Raw genomic sequence first — 16,738 nt, 5'->3', positions numbered from 1 at the left:
TGTTGCGCTTCCTCCTTCTTTAGCCAAAGTTACAGATGATCTTGCAGTGTCCATCCATTTGATGAATCACCAACATAAAAACATGACCGTTACGCTTGACAGTAGTTGATCACAATTTGATTAGAAACTGAAACGGGCGACCAGGAGACCGCAAAATGTGATATCAAATGTAAAAATATCATAATGGCTCAGATAGTCGATAACATGGTCATCAAATGTGATGGAGCATGAAACACCCTAACCGATAATGTTAGTAATTTTTTGCGAGGCTGCTAAAGAGAAGCAGGCAATTTAGCGGCCTTCTGGTTTCTTCGTTCGCTAAAAGGCGCTTCCTATAAAGCCGTGAATACATTAGATGTAGTACTCCACAAAAACAATGACATGTTATTCTCAAGAACCGGGGCAATCATGTGCGGCGTGGTGGGGGGATCTTTATCGAATCATGGGAGGATGTCATTCATAATCGAAGGCAAGGAGCGCGGGGAGGGAGCAAGCCGGGAGACTACTTGAGACGAGAGGCAGTTACCGCGTGGTACAGTTAGTGGGGAGACTTCGGCCATGCCGTGGCTCAGCATTTGCGTAGCTGCTCTGGCGGTCTTGTTCACCGCGCAGGCCTCCTTCCACCCCATGGTGAGTCCATTGCCACACCATACCTCCTTTTCTGACAGGGGTGATCTGCACCCTGCGACGACTTTATCGCATAAGTGCAAGCGTGTGTTTGTATTGCAATTTTGTGAAATGAAGGTAACCGTTATGACAAAAACAGCGACAGTTTTTAATGGTTTTCTATAGTTGAAAAAGGTAGGAAAATTTAATATTAATATTCTAACCGTCCAGGAAAATTATTGCTTCTTAGAAATGATGCAACAACTGTTTTTTTGTATACAGTTGCTGAGAAAATCTTTTTTTTCTGTATGCAAAAAGAAAACTTAGATTATTTGATCGTTGGACTAGGAAAGTTATGTGAAAAAAATTATACTCGTTAGAGTTTTGGATAAATTGTAATAATTTTGTGAAGTAGCTAAAATGTACAAAGTTTTACATATTTATTTTAATTAAAGTAATAATATGCAGTACATATTTATAATAACTGACCGAGCATAGCTAAGTCCTGATTTAACTCGACCGCTTTGCATTCCGTCTGTCTGTAAATTTGTTTATACCTTCCGTTTCCGGTTCAAGGTGGTAGCCGTTTTAAGAGTTCAGAAAGATTATTATTTCAAATTTGATATCGTCTTGATTATTTTATGATACATGCCTGAAGATAGTTTAAAAAGGATACGTCATAGAAAAATTATATCTAATGTACAGCTTATAATTAAGTAGTCGGGTCAGGCGGGTACTTAAATACAATTACAAATGTGATTTCAGGGAATTTAAGGTTTTGATTTATTTAATAAGATTAAAATACAAACATTATTTTTCTGGACGCGAGGTCTACTGTTCACGGAACTGCTTATATAATGGTCTAAAGACTAAAGTTTTCATGACGGCAGTTGATGAGTTTTTTTACTGTAGACGAGAGTATCTCCGCGTTGCAACTTTTATTTGTTTTTATTAACAATAGAGAAAACAATAAATTACTTTATTAATAAAATATTAAAATCCACCGCAAAAGTAATATCGTTGTTTTGTGATCATTCCTTTCTAGAAGCAATAATGATTATTTCATCAACTTTAGACTTAGCTCCCGAATCAAACGTTTATTAAAGTTTGAATGAATTTGTATACACTGGTATCGAAGTTTCTAAAAAATGACTTTGTCAGTCCCCTCTTACCCCATGAATGCCCAATGATACTGGGTGCGTAGTGACTTTTATCAATTCTGTTTAAATTTATAGACTTCCGATTCAATTATCAGTCCCCTCCTACCCCATGAATGCCCGAAGATACTGGGTGCGTAACGACTTTTATCAATTCTGTTTAAATTTATAAACTTGTGATTCGATTCTTTAGCCTCCTGACAAAATCAAAATAATTTTTTATCCATCCACTATACAAGCAAGGGTCTCTTTAAAATGATTTATTTTTCTTACTTATAGACATCATTTTAAGTAGGTAAACCCGTCATCCCACGGGTCGGCAAGCAATCGACATAAACCAAGACTGCGCAGAAAAGTTCCACACTGAACTGCGCTCCAGACCGTTACCTTACTATAGCGAACTTAATTTTCTGCGAGACCCTCTTGCGGCTTTCGGTTTAAGTCGATTTCTTACCGACCCGTGAGACGAAGTGCTAACTGAATTTAATTAATTTGATGTAGAAGAGAACAGAAAAAACCTCTAAAGAAAATCTAATAAAATAAAAAGGCAACAGTAAAACTTCGTGACATTTTCACATGAGTGGGACAAAAATTGTTTTGGCTCTAATATATCCAGCGGGATTCCCGAAACATTCGTAAAAATAATATACATCCCTAAAATGGTTGTCAAATGTCTGTTTAAATAGGAAAACAAATATTTTTGTAACTACGGTATGCAGTAGCAGAATAAAATTAAAACCAATCTTTTTTATGGAAAATAGATGACACCATTTGACATCCATTCAGCGTCATTTGTCTTGATTCTTCGAAACTCATTGTTTGATGGAAAAGATTGGTGGTTATTTTTTTAGTTGACGTATCATCGTGATTAATTTTTGGTTTATTACACCGTGTTGCGCTTTATCCATATTTAGCCATCGTTTAGTTACAGTAGGTATTTATCATCTGCCTGAACATATCGTATCTGACCTGATGTGGACGCCGTAATGTCCGAAACCTTGGACAAAGAACGGGGAAGCGCAACATGGCGTAATAACACAAAAAAATAAGTGTAAGGTAAAAACAGTAAGTGTTCTCCTTTCACTGGCGGAATCACGCTCATTATCACTATGTTCACAGAATTGTCAGGACACTGAAAAAAGAAAGCATCAAGCCTATCTTCGGAACACCTATTACAATCGAAGACCTTTTGAGGCTTACAAAAACCAACTTTCCTCTTGATATAGACAGATTGAGTTTATAAACTTAACTGTTCAGGAAGTGATAAGGTGTATATAGGCCCAACAAAACTGACCATATCTAAAGGAATCTAAGAACACTTTCGAAAGCGTTCTCCATATCTTTAGGAAGTTCTCCCGATTTATCTCTAGAACATCAATCAAAATGCATTGTATTCAAATTTACATAAAACAAAAAATGTATATTTAAAAAAAAATCATATTTTAAATTTTTTATTGGTGGTTTTTACTAAATTTCATGGTCAACATTACATGAATGAATGAGTGGTAGTGATAAAAATACGTGGCGTTTGTTATCTTTTATTATTTGACCTATTTCATTCCTGTGTGCTATTTCTTTGGTTCCAAGCGTAAGACTTTTTGTTTGATTAGAAGTTTTATATGTCTGATATGATATGTCTTTATTTATTGTATATTTATTGCCTGTGCATAATCAATGAACTCTTTACCAGGACATAATCAGGAAGTTTTAAATATTCAATCTCCACATATTTTTTGCCGCTTGAGAATTTTTAATGCAAAAACTTTTACCATTGTTTATTGACGGGAATCTGAACAGGAATGCAATATAATCATTGTTTTGACAAACAGTTTCTCGTAATTACTTGAATATGAAGTATTAGGTAGACATCAACTATTCAAAGTGATCAGCTAAGCGTTGTTGCAAACTAAATAACTTATTGCGTAGTTACGAATGTTCTTTATGGTATTTTTATAAGTATATTATATTCGTGTAAAAACCCAATAGGCGTCTAAATAATCAAATAATGTTTTTGTGATTTTCACAAAGCTCTCAAAAATTCATAACTACACATAATATTATAGTGATTTCTTTTTGAGTTATTATACCGTGTTGCACTTTCTCCTTCAGTAGCCAACGTTTCTGACAGGGTTAAAGTGTTCATTATCAGTGTAGAACATCTGCCATCAGATGATGGAAACTGTTACGGTGTCCGAAACATTGACTAATGAAGGGGAAGCGCCACACGGCTTAATAACAAAAAATATCACGATAAACAATAATTGTATGGTAAAATTTAAAACTAACCATGTTGATTCTGTAAAAAAATATAACGATATGAACAAAGTTATCAGTTCTGAAATATTTTTGAATGTGAAAATCTCAAATCATGTCTGCTTACATAATATAGCATGATCAATCTGCGTATCTCTAATGGGTGTAAATATTTTAGAAACCTTATTAATATTTGCTCCTTATTCCGGAATGACGATGATGTGAGCACTCAACTAACATTCTTTTTTGGCCACCTCAAGGATAATATAATATCTACTAGTAGGTTTTAATTTGTTAGAATTTGAACAGTTCATTTGACGAACATTTTTTTTCATCAAGCTCTCCCTTAAAGGGATGGTGAGACCCCGTCCCTGCTCCAACACATCGTTCTGTTCCCATTTGAATTTATAGAATATTTATGCTTTTGTTTTTGTACCATATTATTCCTAATTACTATGAATGTTAACATTTGTTTTCTGTTAAAATTTCATTACTCTTACTGTGCAAGTACATATGAGGGTCTAGAGTAATTTTTATACAAATATAGTCTCGTTTAGTTAAAAAATAGGTCTTGTAATGCTCCTTGAAGGAGCTTATAATAGGGCGGGAAAGTGTTGGATCCCCTCAACTGGCCATCTCAAGGAACTACTGCCTAACTCCTAACTTTCCCTCCAGTTATTTACATACATATGAAGCCTTGTTTTTGGTCACTACGCCTTAGTTAAAGTGTTTCTACACTTCTTCCCATCGATTAAGTATGCTTTATGCGATCATTTCAGAGCAGTCACAGTTTATCAAGCTCGTTGTTGTAACTCTTCTGTCTTCTGTCAGACACCAATTTCTTTCAAAGCTCCAATGTTTCTTCCTTGGATGGTTCTCTAAAATATTCTAAATGTATTCTTACGGGTTCAAAACTGTAGGGCGGGAGCTTTTTTACTGGGTAAGACAGTAGTACAAACACGTAGGTTGGGATTGTCGAAGATCTGCTTCCATTTACATATTACCGAAATTTTATCACAGTGCCTAAGATTTACTACTGAGTGACTTATAATATATAGTTCATATGATTTTTGCTTTTTTTTATCAAGCTTTGATTAATCTTCTAGTATCTTCTGTATTTTAATTCTTTCAGTTAAAATTCTTAACATTTGAACTGTTCCAAATGTACCTTTATCATGCGAGCGTTTGCAACAGTTATTAATATTATTATTGTTTCTGTAAAATATTATATCTTATTATTTGTGTGCGAGTGTCCTCAATAATAGCTGTATACCGATTATTTGCGATAAATGAAAATCAGAGACTTATTTCAAGTAATAATATGTAATAATCATTATGATGATTTGTGTCGCGCATGCATTTTAGAATAGTATTCAGTCACTGATGATCGATATACCCAGTACATAATGCGTATCGACACGTCCTCTGTAAAATACGTAGATATAGTGAAAGTTCATTTTTTTATCCGTTTTGACATAGATTTTCCTACTGTGTTTATATGTACAATGTACATATGTATTAAAAGTGTACAAATCTGTTTCAGTAAGGCGCGTTGATACAACAAGTACCTACCTATATATTTATAAGAAATGTACATACAGGTACTAGTTGAATATAATGCGAATGTATCAATTTTTTTCTGTATGCACCTACCTTTTTTTGTCATTGACATTTAAATGAATTTTCAAAAATATTGATTTTTTTTAGGTAAAGCAATCGTCACAACTGAAAGAAAACAGATTCGAAAGTGCTCCGCTGGAAATAGCAGATGCCATCAATAAGCTTGGAAATGAAGCAGACTACGATAAGATAACAGTAAGTTATTTTTTATGTCACTGAAAAATAGCACGAATTAAAACAATAAACTTATCGATGTTCGTAAAATGATTATAACAATGCATATAAATAACAGAAATTTGTGAAATTTCACCTCAAGTATAAAAAAAATCCAAATGATCGCTTTGATGACAACGCTAAATGAGACATGGGTTCAAACCATCGTTACGGAAATTACAACCCGCCTAGAACGCAGAACATTCGATGAACCGTTTCTTTATTCTTATCCAAAATTTTACTTACGTTACCTTAAATCTTTTATTCACGATTTTAAATTTTTATCCACTTTTTGAAATGACAATGATTTTTAATATAATATAATATAAAAAATTTATCGTTCTAAATTATAAGCTGAGCCTTCATCCCGACACAAACAACATTTTCAGCTTATTGTGGTGGTGATAAAAGATTTTCAGCTTATTGTGATGGTAATAAAAGATTTTCAGCTTATTGTGGTGGTAATAAAAGATTTTCAGCTTATTGTGGTGGTAATAAAAGATTTTCAGCTTATTGTGGTGGTAATAAAAGATTTTAAGCTTATTGTTGTGGTAATAAAAGATTTTCAATTATTATTAGGTTATTCGTAACTCTGGAATATTTATCTTAAAAAAGTGATGGAATTCCAACACGAATCTACAGTATCAAAATTAACACTTTAGAAAAAATGAAAATAAATTATATAAAGTCAAAAGTCATGAAAAGTGATGAAAAAACTAAGTAATACGGGTTACCTTAAGTTGGGCCAGGTCAGAATCTTAGGCCCTTTTTTATCACTTTTGACTTTATATCATTTTTAAGGTTTGTTGATTTGTCACTGTTCTGAGTTGTCGTGGAATCAAAAACGGAAATATTATACAAAGTTATTTTGCCAACCTCGCCTATGAAATTTTACTTAAACTTTAAACGGAAACCCGTTTTTACGGAAATCAGGCAAGTTCACTAGTTTCTTCCTATTTATATAGAATTTTTTCAGTCATTTTGGCAGCCAAAGTAATTACAGAACTTACGTACTTACGAACTTACATCAACTTACGATTAGGAGAAAGATTTCAAATGTCTTGTATGACCTTAATATTTTGTCATTTCAAGATATTTAGGTTAACATATTGTGATAAAAAATCTAATGCAATAATAATTCAGTGATCCGAAAAACACTAATGTCATTATTTAAACCAGGAAGCTATTTGAGTTTATCCGTTAGAAAATAATGTATTCATAACATTATGGCTTAACTGTAACTATATATATATATTTTACATAACGTATCTATATAAATTATCTCTTTATATTTAATACTTTATTAATCCCAAAATTATCGATTTGGCGTCAACGGTACCTACAAGTATGTGCGCGAAAGAATCAGGTGAATCATATTCGTTACCCAATTTTTTGCAGTATTTTCAAATTCTAAATCGCGTTGTATCCCGACTTGTCCCCTTTTCCCCTTTCCACACAGAATTGATAACTGAAAAAACTTCCTACACATTGTCATAAAGATTCAAATTATTGACAAGGGGAGCTATCTTGTTTTTTTTTTCATGTATAAAATCAGTCATTTTTACTTTTAAATCATTTCGCATACGAACAGATACTTTCTTTTTTTGTTTTGAAACGTCAAATTAATGGATACAGGTCAAATTTTACATACCTACTTAGGTTTGTGTATTTTTTATTTACTTAGTTTTGCGTATATTCCATTTTATTTTCAATTGAATGTGTGAGATAAATTCATTGAATAACCAACACTTCTGCCATAGGTCACCCCCGGTGCTACGTTCAGTGGCTTAGCTGAGGTGCCATAGTTCATGCGGTGAGGTTTAATTCAATTCAATTCAATTTTGTTTAGTTTCAATTCAATTCAATTTTGTTTATTCATTTTAAAAACATTACAAAATTGTTAATTTCAATGCGTTTTTAAAATATTTTTATAATAAGAATTCTTAGATTAATATTAACAGTGTGTATATCAAATATACCAGTGATAATAGAGCTTGCCTTTTAAAGGAAGTTTCATTGATGCTAAAAATGTCGATATCCGAATTGATTCTGTTCAACAGCAAGATTGCTCTCCCCTCAGGCATGACCATTGGTAAGTTAGTTCTGCAGGCCGGGAGATAAAATCGTCTATGTTGTCGGTGACGTAGATAACCATCTGGAACATAGAAATGAATGCTCTGCATGATGACCAAGTTTTCAAACCATCCACGAATCAGTCTAAAGAAATGTGTAGCAATGCGCACATCTCTCCTGACCCGTAAATATTTCATTCCGAGCATACCCAAAAGAAAGTCAGTGGGATAGAGCCACGGGTAGTAGCCATACTCCCTTATGTAGAGAAATATCAAGAATTTCTTCTGAACTCTCTCCAACATGAGAGAATACTTTACCTGGTGTGGACTCCAAATCACCGACCCACTTTCAAGTCTACTCCTTACTAAGGAATTAAATAAAACTATAAGCACCCGGGTATCTCTAAAATTCCTTGCAGTGCGTCGAACAAAGCCCAGAATTCTCAGTGAAATGCTACATGCCGTCTCAATATGAGCATGAAATGTCAGCCTACTATCAAACATGATTTAATCGAGTCTGCCCACAGTTGCGTGGCGGGCAGGGTCGGGAAAGGCCGGTTGAATCAGACCCTTTGACCTCTCCAACCATACTATCTTAACCCTTCGCCTTGCACAGCAGTAGGGCAATGTTCGTGACTCCTGGACATACTGATCCCTCAGATTCCTATCCACCTACCATGCCATTTTCCTTAACAGAATGTCGTCTAATTAATTCCTTTAAAAAAAGCTCTCTCTTTAAAGAAAGCAATTCTCCTCAGGGCTTCCTGTGTGAAGTTAATGTAAACAAATATATTTCGATAATTGTGACAATGGAAGGTAGGATGAACTAGAAGTATGTCCAAATCTACTGTATATCCCGAGTTCAGGTATAGGAGTACCAGTCTAGGATGTATAATGTAAGATGACAATATTTAACATCACTTTGGTCACTCGGATTCTTGTCCCAATTCACAGTCATCGTCTTTACGACTTTATCATATTGTGGGAGTATACGAGACGAGCTACAGCAAGCACATACTTCGGTCCCACTATATTATGATTCGCGGCGAATTGATTAGAGCTCCAATATTGCGACAAAACCAAAAGTGTGTTAGAAGTGTCACAGATAAGTGATATAAGTCATTGACTCTACCGAGGACGGTCTGAATTAGAGATATTTGGGGCCACTTCCATAACCCCAGATAATGGTGCTAAGGTCATTATTTATAATATGACCCACATCCGAAATAATTGTATTCGTCCATCATGCAAAAATTATTTGTACTTTTGGATGAATTTTTTCCCAAAAACTTAGCTCTAATCTTAACATGGTATCTCAGTCAAATAACGTAACAAGATGTTATCACTATAATATATACGGGATACCTGTAGGTACTCTGTAATTTTAAATTACTTCTACCTACTTGGTCAAGAGGCGGGGTGCTTCCTCATGTAAGAGAGGTTTCAGAAAAAGTTTCTGAACTTTCTCTACATGGAGTGCGGCCACCTTTTGCGGCCATCAATTGCCCTACCCGATGAACTTTCTTCTGGACATGCTCGGACTTCACTATTTGTGAAAGAGTGATATCCCTCTCTAAGGTCAAGATTACTATGATTACCTCTTATGACTACCTTGGGCAGCGTCATCGTAGATTATTCTATCTTCCTGTCTGTGGGACAACCTCCCAATGACTCTCCCGGTAGGGAGAAGTGGAATGCTCCTGAACCAAATCTCTTCCGTTACGGATACATATAGCGTCAGTAAGGAGGGATCAAAAGGGAAATTCTACTAATTCTTGAAATAATCTCTCCCCATCGCTGCCTGATTTTTTATGTTGTTCTGCTTACCTACTGCACCTTAAATATTTGTAAATGTATTTTTTGCGTACATTACATGTTCAATACAATTTTTTTTTATTCAATTTTTACAGGTATACAAGAAATTTAATAAATTAAAAACGTATTGTCATCAAAACAAATATTCTATATATTTGAATACCTGAATAACTGAAATATTATGTGAATTTGAAACAACGTTGAAGTTTAAGGACGGGTTGTTTCACAGAATTTGAAAAATTCATCAAATTTCAAAGTCGATATTCAAGTTCTGTGAAGGTTTTATTTAAGTTCTATCACTATCTCAGGTTTGCGGAATAACTGGCCAATAACGATGTAATAGCTGAACATGAATAGACCCTTCAAAAAACTTGAAAATCAAATTTCAACGTTCACTTTCGGGTTCTGTGAAAGTTCTGGTATTATATCATTATAGGCCAGTTACTTGACAGAACTCAAGTAATAACAGAAATTTCACAGAACTTGAAAATTAACATTGAACAATTCATCAAATTTCAAAGTTGATTTTCAAGTTCTGTTATTATTTCAGTTTTGTGAAACAACTCAGGCCAATAATTATATAAGAACAGAGCTTGAATACAACCTTCACAGATGGTGAAAATCAAGTTATTTTTCAGTGGCAAAAGCTTGGATTTTACAAGCCCCAGGATGTGGAGACGGGTATTTCGCAGTCAGTCTACAGAAGCAGTCCCAAGACGAGATCGCGCAGAGATGCGGCTCTCTCCACCGCCCACAAGCCGCCTTTCAGGGGGCGCTACAGAGGGCAAACGCAGTCACAGTACCTAAACATCGGAGAATCCACTCCCCCCGGCAGGGCGGAGGCCGAGTCTGGTCCTGAAGGCTCTAGGGCTGTCGTCAGTAAGTGCATAATTAAATTAACCAGCTAACTAACTTAACTTATCAATGGTTGTCGTAAATGTTAAAGAAATATTTGAATAATTATTAAAGCGCCATTGAGGATTGCAACAAGGGTGCTGTACAGATATTAATTCCACGTTAGTCTTAGTTAGTCTGTTAGGTAGTGAATAAACCATTTTAATATAATTCCTAGCACAAAAAGTTCAGTAAAATAGATACTCTAACATCGAATAACTTGCGGAATCCTACAGATGTTCAGGCCACTCAGAATATCGGTGTATATACAATATATAATGAGCTTTTGCCGTCTGATACGATTATATTTTTATAACCATAGCAGGCTTTTATTATACGGAATTCTGTCACCCAGTGATATAAAATTACATTTACATAATTTGGAATTAAAGCATTATTATTATATCTGATTATTTTTTCAGGTGGCAACCGTGGAATGGGACAGGCCCAAAGCCAGTCTGGATTTAGTTCAGGATGTGAAGATTGTGATTCACAGTCACAAAAGATAGCTTACGGGGGAGATTACAATGCGGATCCTGGAGAGAGACATCGTGGTTATTTGAGAGGACCTGGGTCATACTCAGATGGAAGAATTTCTGGAAGGGAAATGGGAGGTTCACCAACTGACACCGGTCCAAGAAGCACAGGACAACTGTACCCAAGCGGAACCGAAACACCTGGCCAAAGAAGGAGACCTGGTTCATTCACTCAAGGTGGACAAAGTCCTGAAATAGGACCGCAAGACACAGGGAGGCAAGGTCAGGAGAAGGAATTTAGCGCTGTAGGTGGACAGGGCCAGAGACCAGGTATTTATACATCCGGCGAAACAGGTCAGATACCGGGAACATATACTCAAGGTGTACGCGGTCAAACGCCAGGTGGTCAGGGACAGTTGAATCAAGGCGTGGAAAATGGTAGACCGACGGTTAATGGTGAAAGAGGACAATTACCAGGATACAATACCCAAGATGGTCAAATTCCCGGGTCAAGACAGCAAACAATAGGACGTCCGGGCCCAGACCCGTATGGCCAAGGTGAACAAAGATCAAGGCCCGGAACATATACACAAGATGGTCAGGGAACAGTACCAGGAATATATAACCAAGACTGGCAGAGTCGAAGACCAGGAACGTATACTCAAGATGGACAAGGACAAATACCAGGAATATATACTCAGGATGGACAAAGGCAAAGATTATATAACCAAGATAGACAAGACCAAATAACAGGGACATATGGCCAAGGGAGACAAGGACAAATACCAGGAACACACATGCCAGTTGGTCATGATGTAGAAAGAAATCAAGGTTCCGACCAAGGGCAACAGGCCGTTGGTCGACAAGGACAAGGTTTTTATCCCATAGGTGGACATAAACCAGGAACACCTGATGGACAAGTGCTAATTCCGGGTGGACAAAGCCCGGATGTAGATACGTACATAGATGGTGGAAGGGGTCAAAGAATAGGTGGTCTTCCCCAAGGTGGTCAAACTAAAATACCATCGACGTACATACCAGGAGGACCAGGCCAAATTCAGGGATTAAATCTAGAAGGTGGTCGAAGACCAGGACTAAAAGGTTCACAAACAGAAACGTACGACCCGAACCAAAGAGGAATTTACGGTCCAGACGGACAAGTTCAAAGACCAGGGGCATATAGCAAAGGTGGACAAGGTCAAATTCCATTTGATTATACTGAAGAAAGGGAAGGTCAAAGACCGGAAATCAATATGCAACGCGGTCAAGATCTGCCACCAGGAATAGGCCATAAAGGTGAGCAAGGCCAGCGACCTCGAATATATGGGCCTGGCGATGGAAGATTCGGAGGTGGGCATGGCCAAACTCCCGAAAAATATGGAACTGACGACCAATTTTTAGGTCACCATAGGCAAGATGGACCAGGCTTATACGTGCACGGGCAAGTCCCATTAGAAAGACAGTACCCTGAAGATAGACGAGGTCAAAGACCAGGGACAGATCAAGGTGGCCAAGACCATAGACAAGGAGCACATTTCCAAGATGGACAAGGCCAAAGACCAATACCCTTCACTCAAGATGTACAAAGACCAGGCACATTTACCCAAGATGGACATGGAGAAAGACCAGTATTAATCACTCAAGATGGTAGTCCAGGGACATTTACCCAAGATGGACAAGGTCAAAGACCAGGATCATTCAATCAAGATGAATTAAGTCAAAGGCCAGGGACATTTACCCAAGATGGACAAGGTCAAAGACCAGGATCATTCAATCAAGATGAATTAGGTCAAAGGCCTGGGACATATACCCAAGATGGACAAGGTCAAAGACCAGTATCATTCATACAAGACGGACAAGGTCAAAGGCCTGGGACATATACCCAGGATGGACAGGGGCAAAGGCCTGGCACATATGTCCAAGGAGGTCAAGTTACAAGACCCGGAGAATACACTCAAAAAGTACAAGGTCAAAGACCAGGATCATACACTCAAGATGGATTAGGTCAAAGGCCTGGGACATACACGCAAGACAGACTGGGTGAAAGGCCTGGTACACATGTTCAAGATCGAAAACCTGGAGCTTATGGACAAGGTTATGATGGACAAGAACCAAGACTGTACAGTCAAGATAGACAAGGTCAAAGACCAGTGATATATAGTCAAGATAGACAAGGTCAAAGACCAGGAACATACACCCAAGATGAAAGAGATCAAAGCCCAGGGACATACGCCCCAGATGGACAAAGTCATACACCAGGAGAATACACTCAAGATAGACATAGACAAGGACCTTATACCCACGATGAACAAGGTCAAAGACCAGGAACTTATACCCAAGACAGACAAGGACAAAGACCTGGTACATACACACAAGATGGACAAGGAATTAGACCTGGAGAATATAGTCCATCTGGCCCAGACTTTTCAAAGGGAGGGTATGATAAATCACTTCCGTACGGAGTTAAAAATCAAGGATATCCCTCAGAGACACCCAATATTCCACATGGTCCTGGCGGTCAAATGCCTTATCAACAATATGATATTGGATCTGAAAGACAAGATGCTTATTCTCCAGGCGGGTATGGAACAGAATTAGACAAATATGCACCAGGACCTTCCAAACAAGGAAATAAAGATACACAACATGAGTCACAGAAAGGAGATTATCCAATCGGTTCAGGAGGCTTTGATCAATATTCACCAAGAACAAATGTTGGCCCACAGGGGCAAAAACCCGGCTCAAGCCAACAACCAAGACCAGGCAGTTCATCTGATGGTCGGACTTATCCATACAACAGTAACATATATCCAACTGAAACTGGCGGAAGAAATTATCCTGGCCAACCTGGTTCATACTCACAAATTCCTCAAACCTATATACCTGGAACGGGATACGAAAAAGGAACCAATGCATATGGTAAACCAACAGATGGTTACGGATCTAGAACTGATGGGTATCCAAGCAGAGGTGACTCCTCAAGATATGCTGACAATTTGCTACCCTACACTGATACTGTTTATGGCAACACTGGTGATAAATCACAACAAGGTCAAGAAATTCCAGAAAATGATGATTCAAATTCGCAAGCGCAAACAAGTATACAGCAAATACAAAACGGTACCCAGGCAAGTGCATCATCTGTTGGAACTCATGGTGGAGGAAGTGCACAATCCCAAATCACAGGCAGTTATACTGGTTCAGGTTCTTTCTCTGCACAAGCGCAAACAATAGACGCTAATAGAGGAGCACAAAGTCAAATTTCCGTAGGAAAAGATGGCGCAACGAGCAATGCTCAAGGAAAAGCAGGACGCGGACAATCTCAAGCACAATTACAGCTAGCCACGGAAACTGGCGCGACAGTAGCTGAAGCTCAAAGTGGTGGGTGGAACCACGGCACAAATACTCAAGTACAAGCGAGTTCTCAGGGAGGTCTTGCAGACGCACAAGCAAATGGACCTGGAAGTACATCTTCTCAAGCACAGATTGGTTTCCAACCATATAAAGAAGGTGCAGTGGAAGACGATAAATCCAATTCACCATTTTATGGAGGTGGAACTGCATCTGCACAGTCAGGAAACTATGCAGGGCAATCCCAAACACAGATCCAGGGTAAATTTAAATATGGCATTAGTTACAATGGAGCAGCTCAGGCTGGATCCGGTGTAAAAGATCTTCTGTCTAAAAACAGAACAAGCATGAAACCATTTGATGTTTTTGCACCAAAAACGATCAGAACAGATCGACAAACTTCACAGTTAGATTTCAAAGAAAATGAAGAGAAAACTCCAATTGAAAAAACTATTAATGAGGCGATGGAAGAATCAGAAACGAAAAATTTGGATCGGACTCATGTTAATCATGATGCAAGTCATATTAATCATGGTGCAAGTAATATTAATCATGGCGGAAGTAATATTAATCATGGTGCAAGTCGTATTAATCTTGGTTCAAGTCATATTAACCATGGTGGAAGTCACATTAACCACGGTTTAAGTCTTCTAAATACTACAGAAAACACACTTCTTCCATCAAGCAAAAATGACATGATTGATGTGGATGATATTGATGCTAAAGATACTCAAAATATTGAAGACTACGAAGATCTTGAAGAAGATGAATATGATGGTGATTTCTATCAAAGCACAGAAGCAACACATCAAAGTTTAAAAGTAATAAATCAGCCCCAAAATGTTGTTTTCCAGCAAACTGGACATGGTCAAAAGCAGCATATTTTACTTGGTTCTCTTGATAAGAGTGGGATACACATTGTCAAAGATTCTACGACGGATACTTTAAAAGAAGGGATGACATTTCAACCGGGAGAGATAATTCCTGGTACACAGGGCTATACAATACCCATTGGCTTCCGGGGAAGGGTTAGCTCTGTATCACAAGGGGATGAGACCTTTGCTTTCGCTGATGAAAATGGAGATTCCCAAGCACAATCCATAACTCTCACTCCAGGTGCAGGAAATATAACTTACACCAAGCCTGTTCAAAGCCCTCAACCTACTGTTAAAAAAATAAATAGTCAAAACTCTAGAAGTTTGTTAATCCCTGAACGACCCCGTAATAATTTGAATCCTAAAAGGAGAAAAGATCAGGACAGTTATGTAACGGTCACAAAAACCGTAGCAGGTGAATTGAATGCAGATCAAAGTGATTTATTAGAAGACAAAAAGTTTAGCCATACTTATTATTCAAAATCATCAACATGTGGTTATTTTACGTTTACTTGCAATTCAGTGTACGGCTCAAATGGCCGAACAAAAGTATGTAAGCCTAATGTTATACCGAAAAATCCAGATGGTTCTCCCGTCCAATGTTGAATGTACGAGTATTGTTAGCTATTATGTCTGTACCAATAAAATGTATAATTTAATTACTCAAATTTCTTTTTTTAAATAAATATATGTATTAACTTTATAAAATATTCTTTCCATATAATATATAATCCCAATAAATAACCTACTTTTTAATTCCCAATAATAATTGGTTCTGATAAAAGCAGAAGTCACTACGTGATGTGAATTTTTAACCTGCTACCAAGCGTTCTACGCACCGGTCTGGCTACCAACTTAAAATAAAGCATACCTTTAAATGGAATATTTTTGTGAAATGTAAAAAAATTATAAAATTCAACCTTTTTTTTTTATAAAGAAAGTCAAATATTCCCGGGTTACGAGTACCAGACAATATGTGAAAATCTTATACTAATACTAAGCGAAAATTTTTGCTTGTATGGTAATAGAGGACTTAGCCAGTCGAGGATATTCTTGTGGTTTGCCTCCAGTTCTTCGAATTTTTAATTCTTAAATATATAAACATATTAAACAATAGTTTTAGAAATACAGATAGTTCGAGGCGATTTTCGCTAAAAATTATATATTTTGTTTAACAAAATTGCCCAACTCAATAGAGAAATTATTGTAGTTTAATTACTTATTGGGGAGTGGCGCCATTTATAGTTTATAAAGTGTTTAAAAAAAATTACATTAGTTGAAGTAGATAATTAACTAATAATAAAATGATACCCAGACTTCATGTTAGGACATTTTGGAAGTCTATAGTGGGGACATTGGTTCCTGTTCAAATTAGTCCCAGGTCGATCGATCCGATAACCCTATAT

The 16,738-nt window shown here is 36.9% G+C and overlaps 1 protein-coding gene across 1 annotated transcript; it reads left to right on the top strand.

Moving 5' to 3' along the window:
- Positions 1-518: 518 nt before the first annotated feature.
- On the top strand, positions 519-15,994 carry LOC149409319 (uncharacterized). Its single transcript, XM_089649943.1, has 4 exons — positions 519-630; positions 5,724-5,831; positions 10,375-10,615; positions 11,053-15,994. Exons 1-4 carry the CDS (start codon positions 559-561, stop codon positions 15,936-15,938), a joined length of 5,307 nt encoding a protein of 1,768 aa, XP_089506069.1. The 5' UTR covers positions 519-558; the 3' UTR covers positions 15,939-15,994.
- The last annotated feature ends 744 nt before the right edge of the window (positions 15,995-16,738 follow it).

This window comes from Hesperophylax consimilis, chromosome 31, assembly GCF_061612785.1.
Source record: "Hesperophylax consimilis isolate HC1 chromosome 31, BYU_Hcon_1.0, whole genome shotgun sequence".
In the NCBI taxonomy this organism is placed as follows: Eukaryota; Metazoa; Arthropoda; class Insecta; order Trichoptera; family Limnephilidae; genus Hesperophylax; species Hesperophylax consimilis.
The sequence above is the reverse complement of the archived record's forward strand: the minus strand, read 5'-3'. Positions and strand labels throughout refer to the sequence as shown.